The 8,826-nt window shown below is 33.4% G+C and overlaps 1 protein-coding gene across 1 annotated transcript; it reads right to left on the reverse strand.

The window, feature by feature from the left end:
• Window positions 1-1,428: 1,428 nt before the first annotated feature.
• Window positions 1,429-7,251, reverse strand: LOC101255158 (uncharacterized). Its single transcript, XM_010314498.4, is given in 4 exon segments — window positions 1,429-1,794; window positions 5,078-5,272; window positions 5,274-5,588; window positions 6,893-7,251. Coding segments are annotated over 4 exon segments (756 nt in total). The 5' UTR covers window positions 7,133-7,251; the 3' UTR covers window positions 1,429-1,788.
• Between the last annotated feature and the right edge of the window lie 1,575 nt (window positions 7,252-8,826).

Here is an 8,826-nt window from a genome sequence, read left to right on the forward strand (position 1 = left end):
ATAACAAAATTATCTCTTACGTTAGAGGTAGGTTCAAAGTAGTCTGTTTAATATTATGAGATGATTTTAGAGGTTCCAGATCAAAATTTTGAATTGTGAAATTGGCCCTCCTCATGTGCACCTTATCAGATTATAAAAGTTGAGAATCACAGTAGTGTGAATCTTTTGATAAATAGCTCAAAAATGGCTCAGTACATCATAAGCTTGCTTAGATCTGCGAAGAATCTGGTCACCCAAATGATCAATATTATCCTTACGGATAAGTCAAATATCCTTTAAAGATCGAAATGTTCTTGCCTCTCATGCCCCCCCCCCCCCTCCTCCCCCTCGTTGTTCCCTCCTTCTTTTGTGAGTTTTCAGGTTTTAGTGACTTTGTAAATATTTTGGATTAGTAAATGTTGGCGAAAATACTATAGTGTTTTATTCGACTGAAATTATATAGTAAACAACTTATTATAAATACCGTATCGTGGCAAGTCACTGTCTTTAAAGCAATTTCGGCTTGACTAGATGCAAATCATTGTAGTCGGTCGCTCTCCAAGGTTCCACGATTATTCTTAAACACATGCCCTTGTGGTTGAAGATTTGGAGGTTTCCCAAAACCATTGCCCAAAAAGATGTACTAAAAATAAGAAGAAAGATGGAAATGTTATCTTTTCTTATGTTGGTTGTGTTGCAAAAGAGAAGTTTCAAAGTGAATAATCAATTTGTATAACGCATTGTGAATGCTAATGGCTTTAAAAGTCATTACATCGTATTCTACAAAACTCTTCTTTTGTTTTGAAATGGAAAAGTTATTCCCTTTGTAACACAATTTACTTTATGCTCTTTGTATTACACAAAATAAATGAAGGTAGAATTAATATCAAGTAATGTGAATCTCTTTGGATTCCTTTATTTTTATCCTGTCTCTAATTTATATTTTTTTTTTGAATGTTTTTTTGTTTCAATTTTTACGTTTTAGTTTAATATTCTTATATTTTAAATAAAGATTTTGCATATGTTCTCAGAGTATTGTGTTTTTGCTTTAATGTCTGATTTATCGAAGCAGACAATCTTTATGCTTGTGAAAAATAATGTCCCATTTTCACTTAGACATTTAACAACAATTTCTTTGGACTCATATAAAGTATAATGTAAATAAGGGAATTATGACAAATATACTTGTTAGCCAAATGAATTTTTTAAATTTTATTTGGGGCTGAGGATGGGAGCTACGGGGTAGGGTGAAGATGAGGTGTTTTAAAAGGTGGGAAATACATTGTCAATATGGAATGTAATTAGGAAAGTAAATCCCTCCATTTTAAGAATTTACGAAAAATAAATTTTCCAAAAATTTTGAACAACTGGACATGAAAAAATCAAAAAATATATTTCCACAAGAAACACACCCTTAGTGGTGTAGTAGAAGGTAGATGAACTGCCAAATTAGTAAGATCCCAAAATGGTTTTTCATATTAATGCAAAAGAGAGTTCACAAGCCTTTAGACAAACATCAGAACAAGCATATTTTCCTTCAACAACTAGATTGCTCTTCAAAGAATTGAATGTAATCCTGTGAAAATGAACTAGCTTTCATCAACTCCGACAGTTGCTGCTGGGGATTTCTGTGAGACTGAAGAGGGTGCCTTTTTACCAGGTCCAGATGAAACCTTAACCATAGCTGGTCTTAGAAGGCGGTCTCCAAGTAAAAACCCACAGCAAAATTCTTCTATTATAATTCCCTCACTAAATTACTCAGATTCCTCACGAGCAATAGCCTCATGTGATGCTAAAGATTAGTAATAGTTAGACCTGCATGGATAAGACTGTATGTAACATGGACACTACCAACAATTCACACCCACCACCCGAACAAAAAAATCCCAATTCAATGAATGTTTCAAAACATATAGGTAGAGGAAGCATTGTATGAGGTAGTCAAAGTCAAGGTCACACCCAGATGAGGATGCCTAGTCTCTACAGCTAAATCTGCATTTGAGCACGTAGTATACATTTCTTCAACTGTCACTATCAACACGTGTTCAATTAGCTAGTCATCAAATATTTCTCATTGCAGCAAAAACCACACGATGCAACACATTATATTGCTATAGTTGCTTCATTGTCGCCGTCAACCAGTGTTCAATTAGGTTATCACCAAATATATTCTGATTGCACCAAAGTCGGACAATGAATAAGAAACTAATAATAACATATTAGATTTAGGTCCATCCTAATTGAATGCAAACAACTGCTCCATCTTACTTATATCTGTGAGACGATGACCGAGGGAAAGGTTTCTCTTTATACATAGTAAAGAAAGAAAATAGTGTGTGAAAGAGAAAACTAATTGCAGTTTAAGTAAGAATCTGAATAACGTCAAATCCTTCTAGAGTGCTTCACCCAGGGTTGGTTCTTAACTCAAAATCTAAAGCAAAATCACTCGATAGTTTTCTTTCTTCCTCTTTTCCCATCTCCTTCTACTTTCCCACTTCTTCCTTTTTTCTGATTTAGTTTTCCTAATTAAGAAAGGTATTATACATGTCCGACTTTGAAGAGGCTAGTTCAGCAAATACCAACAAAGCATTATGAAAAGCAACGGAAATCGTCGATGTGAAAGAATGGTAAACCACAAATGATAGTATAACTTTCTAATGCATCTAGAAAAACATAGTTAAATACTAAATTGAAATAAACATTATAGAACAAATTGCCCTTTTGATTTGACCAGTAGTTGAATGTACAGAAGTTCAACGCTCAAATTTTGCTGCTATTAGCACTAGTTCCAGTTACTCCACAAAGCATAAGCTAATAGTTTGTGGAGTGCTATTATGAAGTTTCTTGGTTGACTTCCGGATTTTCCTTTACAGTTACAATATTCCTTAGGCTAATAGAACTCTCTTACTTTCTCAATTTCCTTTTTTTGTGTTTCCAACATAGAAAGGTAAGACTGTATTTGCTTTCATACTTTGATAAAAGTAAAAGTTCAATAAAAAGTTATTTATCTCTTGTTTTTTACATTACCACTTAAGTAAGATAATTTATGCATCTGTCACAAACTCACAATACCTGTGTATGTGAGATTTGAATGCATATGTAATGCTAGAGTTTAAAGCTTTGTAGTTTGTACAAGGAGAAGAAACAACACTTTTATGTCAAAAGTATTTATCAACTCTTTTGAACTTTATACCTTTCATCATGATTTTCAACATTACAAATCCTCTTTTTTCTGTAAAAATTTTCAAATTTGACAGCAATATTTACTTTAAATTCAATTCATTTTATTTCCTTTTTAAAGGTTAGAAGCACCCAACAGGGTACATCTTTAATATGGCAAGACTCTAATGGTAACAAATATCAGTAATCCTCATACAATCTTTACCAAACATATCATAAACCTTAAACATGCAAAACATACGACATCTATTAAATGGTTAATCAAACATGTCAAGTTAACATTTTACATTTTTCTTTGGAATTTATGGAAAGAAGTGAAATGATAATTCATTTTTAATGAGGACAACTTTCAGATGATTTATACTTAATAAAACCTTTTATATATAACAATGTTATTTAAATTTTCATAAAGCAAAAAACGTTCCTGCATTAATTATCATGTAATTGTATCAATGATCATGAGAAACTCGAAGCCCAAGACAATTTTAAGCATCAAAGTTGAGAAATGCAGCCTTTTACCCTCCTTGAAGCTAAATTGAGAGGTCTTTATAGTGACAGTCTTTCTATGTTATTTGTTCTTGTTTCAATCTAATCAATAACCTGGTTCCAAATTCAAAAGGCAACTCTAAGACTATCTACCCATGCCCTGTTTTACATTTACTCAAGTGATTTGAACTAATTAGAAACTTCTTCTAATTTTTTGTTGTTAAACATGGTTAGTAGGGATTCACATAGCCGACCGCAATTTGTTTGAAGCTGAGACGTCATAGTAGTTGTTTGAGATACTGAATTATGTTGATTCATAGCTAATGAAGTTTGCTATGTGGTACATTGACCTCCAGATGCACCAGATTGTTATGATGATTGAAGATACTAAAAGAGTACATCGTAAAATCATATGATGAAGTTATGTAAATGCAGTTTTAGCTAAAAAAAAATAAAACACAGAAACAAGAATCAGCATCTACCAAGTAATTGGGATCTATGTTGCTAGAACTGTTCAAAAATGTCAACAAGTGTGTGTCTGAATCTCCAAAAATTATGTATTTTAGAGAATCCAACATGGGTGCGACATCGAAAGTAAAGAGTTCGAGCAACTTAGGTTGGGATTGAACTAGTTGACCGTGTAATCTAAAGTGTAAGATTTGGTGAACTCCTGAATCCTAATATGTTTTAAAGAGAACTATTTAGTATTGGAGCGGAAGACGCTTGATAAGAATGGATGTAGAAGACTTATAAGAGCGATCTCAACTAATTTGGGATTGAAGTGCAGTTAATTTGATATAGTTTTTGAAGTATAACTCATGGAATTAATAGGGTATCCTTTCGCCCATAGTGTGACCTAGTAGTTATTGAGTGAGTTCAAACCTTGGTGACCTGAGTTCAAATCCCAATAGAGAGAAAAAATACTAAGTAGTTTCATCCATTTGCCTAAGCTTTGATAGACAGAGTTACTCGGTACTTGGGCCATTAGGATATAATAGGTACTCGGTGGAATAATCAAGATACATGCAAGCTGCCGAATACGATCATATAAAAATGAGGACTATCATTTGCATGTTATCTTTGAAGTTTCTAAATTATACTTTGAGATGTTGATTATACATGCACGTGCGCTTGCAAAATTATGTGATGTGCATATGTGTGTGTGTGTGCGCGTGACACAATTTGGCCAGATGAGTGACATGGGTTTTAACATTTAGGACATATAAAGAAAATGGGACAGCGTATTTGACATGTGGTGTTGGCCATGACAAACTAGAGTACAACCTGGATCCACAACTGTATATTTGCTGGATGTGCTTCCTAGAATGTAATGACAACAAAAGTAAAGAGACCAACTTCTTTCACGCAAATGGGGACAAAGAATGACTTCATAGAGAGGGAGAGAGATAGCAGAGAATCAGTAATTTCTTACCGCGGGATCAAATGGTTTGCCAAGAGTTGGAACAACAGCAACGCGCAAACTCCTCATTATCTCAACGGATTGTTTGTATATTCCCTGGTAGCTTGCATCAATTTTCTTTTCCATCTCTGTTTTTAGTTTGATCTGTCGCTTAGCTCTCTCAAAGTTATCAACCATGGGCAAGAGGCTCTCAATTATTTCCCCCTTGAGCATTGGCTCTAATTCTTAATTTCTCATTCTCAGATCTTTTCCTATAATTATCAAAATCTGCTTGCAAATGGATATATTTTTCCTTTCCAGAATTGATATCTGCTGATAGAGCAGATACTTTTTGAGTCATGTCATCTCTCTCCTTATCTACCGAGGATATGACCGCCTCTATTTCTGAAATAAGCTTTACGTCTCCAACTAGGATGGCCTCCTTGCAAACTTGCATGAGGGGCTTCAATCTAGATGGATATTTCTCTTCTGCTACATCTTTTGACATTTCCAATTCACTGAGGTTATCCTCATCATCACTTGCCTACAATAAATTAATGTCTCATCATCAGTTCACTGCAGTAATATTATGACAAGCAAAATCCACTGATGACTAAATATGAGGAGTTAGATTAGGTAACTAAGGGGGATATCGACCATAATTAATAAATGTGAATAAAGCTATATTGAATGTTATCTCTTCTAAAAGCTATCTACAAAACCAATTTAGGGCTTGTTTGGATTGGCTTTTGGCTTATGGCTCATAAGTCAAAAGTCATAGTTAGGAGTTCTAACTTATGACTTTTGGCTTATTTTTGTTATTTTAGCTTAAAAATAAGTTCTTATGAGCACTTTTTAACTTTACCCGAACACTTCAAAATTGCTTAAAAGCTATTTTGGCTTAAAAGCACCTAAAATAAGTCAATCTAAACGGGCACTTAGAATCTCCAAATTCCAACCTATAGTCCTTGCAAGTAAGAAGTACATATCATACTTATATAAGGCAACTAATGCTAAAGTGAAATTTTGTCGAAAGTTTTTCATGTAGATACTTCAAAAATGACAGGAAGTCAGGAAGTGCTTATTTGTAGTTTATTAATTATATTTACATGGGGAAATGAAAGGATATAAAACGACATAACCAGCATTTACCCACCATTAAGCACATTCAAAATCCATAAGCAACAAATCCAAGGACCACCAAGTACTTCGCAGGAGGAACTACAAGTAAAACATTGATCATCTAGTCAACAACTACAAAACGAGCTATTTGCACTCTACTTCGCACTAGTCCTCTGTCCTCCTATTATACACGTCCCCTACTCAATAACCAGTTAGCCTTCTACAATTTCCCAAATCAGCATATCAATAAATCAACCATTTCAAAGCACAGTCTGCACAGAAACACTGTCAACCTAACCTTCTTCCTTCTTATTAATTTTCCCACTTTATACACACACCTAACCAAAATTTGTAGGTCATGTCATAAGAATATTTACATCATTACACACCTGCTTAGGAAATCAGCACCCACAAGAAGAACACCAACCTTAAAATTAATAGTTACCAACACTTTATAAAGAACTTGGCTCTAGGACTATCCACCAATACAAGATAACTTAATCTCTACTACATCAAAAACATTAAAAAGGGATAAACTATGGGCTTTCACAACAAAAAAAAAAGTCTTTAAACTGTTTTAAGGCATACAAAAGGAGGTGATTGAAACTTGCTAATTTCCAATGCTTAAACCTTGAATTCACACTGAACCTACAAGTAAGTAAAACCCAATTACCCCAAAGCCATAAAATTGCAATAAAACATCAAATTGGGAGAGAGAGAAATTACTTCCGAAGCAGAGTCTTGGAATGAGAGGCAGGTTTTCGCCGAGGAACGTCTGGTATAGTTCACTAGTATTGGATTCCATCTAGATAGAGCAAATTTAGTGGTTTCACATTGTTTGTTGAGGGAGAAATTGTGATGGGTACATTGAGAACATTGAGGAATTGAGGTTCTTGCTGCTTTAGAAGACGAAGAAGGGAATCGAAGTGTGCAGAAAGTGTGAGAAAGAGGAGCCGAAGCTGTCATTTTTTTCAAAGATAGAGAGAAATTCAGGTCTCTCGTTAGGAGAAAGGGGAATGAAATTTGAGTAAACAGTAATCCTTTGATTATGTGATTTGGACAATATTTTTGGATTAGGAATATTTTTCTAAGTTTTTACAATATCATGGGGGTCTCATATTATATTGTTACTTTAAATATTATATTTATAATGATTGTTATTTAAATTTTATTATACCGTATTGTTTAAATATATTGTTATGTAACAATAAAAAAGATCTCGTTTTATGTAATGACTGATTTGGTGTGATTGCTTCTTTATTTTGATATTTTATTTTTATTTACTATTTAATAATTATAATACTTTTTCATAATAGATCTACTTGGTACTTTACTTTTTCTCGAATGTGTAACTATGGAAAACAATATCATCTATTCAAACATAACAACCGTCCAAATAAAGAATGTGTTTGGTATGAAGGAAAATGTTTTCTTGGAAAACAAGTGAATTTCTAACTTATTTTCTTATATTTGCACTACAATAAAATAACTTTTAGCGGCATTAAATATTAACATTAATAAAGGGCATAATACATAAATATGCCCTTTAACTTGACTTTGAATCACATTTATGCCCTTCAACATTGGGTGTGCATAAAGAGACACTTAAACTTGTATAAAGTTGAACAAATAGACACACATGTCCTACATGTCATCCTATGTGTCATTTGTCGTCCTAGGTGGTATCCTACGTGTATTGTGTCATGTAGGACTCATATGTTAATTTATTTAAAAGTTGGATAGTTAAAGTGTCTGCTTGTGCATTATAAGAGGTGGAGATCAAAGTTAAAATTTGAAGATAAGTTTAGGGTCCAATATATGTATTATGCCTTAATAAAGAGTGTTAAAGCCTTTACCGACATTAATTAAGTGTCATTAGAACCAATGTCGCTAAAGGTTTTAGGGACATATACAAAGAGTGACCATTGTCGCTAAAAATACATATTTAGCGGCAATTAATTATTAATTGTCGCTAATGATCATTTTTGTTGTAGTGTTGATTGGCGAGTAGAAAATATTTTTTAATGTTTGATTGGTGAATGAAAAATATTTTTCAGAAAATATCTTTTATTTTTAGCATGAGACTAAAAAAATACTATTTAGAAAAATAATTCTCATCTAAAAATCAACTATAATAATTGATTTACGACCCGATCCGAACACAAAATAGGACAAGACACCGATGACTGTTCAAAAATCGACCCTGAAATTGACCTAGGACCTAAACCAAAATAATTTTTTTAAAAAAAATAGGCGGGGTCGCGAGGGGAGGTAGGGATGGAGACGACATAAAAATGAAATATTTTTCAAAAACAAATTTTTTGATGGAGAGATTAGGGTTAGCTAGAAGAATGACAGTTTTTTAAATTTGAAACAATTTTCAAAAATAATTTTTCTTAAAAAAAAATTGGTGGGAATGGCCAGGGTGGGGTTGGCAATAAAAAGAAAAAAATTTGGAATTTGAAATATTTTCTTAAATTAACTTTTTTAAAAAAATTGACGAAAATGGCCTCGATTGGGGTGGCCCGAGGGGTAAAGTGGTGTAAAAATAAAAAAAATTGAAATGTTTTCTAAAAATATTTTTCTTAGAAAAATATTGATGGGGCAGCGGGGGCGGCCCACTGGTGGGGGAGGGGTAGGGGTAGGTGAGGTAAATTTAT

The sequence above is a fragment of the Solanum lycopersicum genome, chromosome 11 (genome assembly GCF_036512215.1).
Source record: "Solanum lycopersicum chromosome 11, SLM_r2.1".
Classification (NCBI taxonomy): Eukaryota; Viridiplantae; Streptophyta; class Magnoliopsida; order Solanales; family Solanaceae; genus Solanum; species Solanum lycopersicum.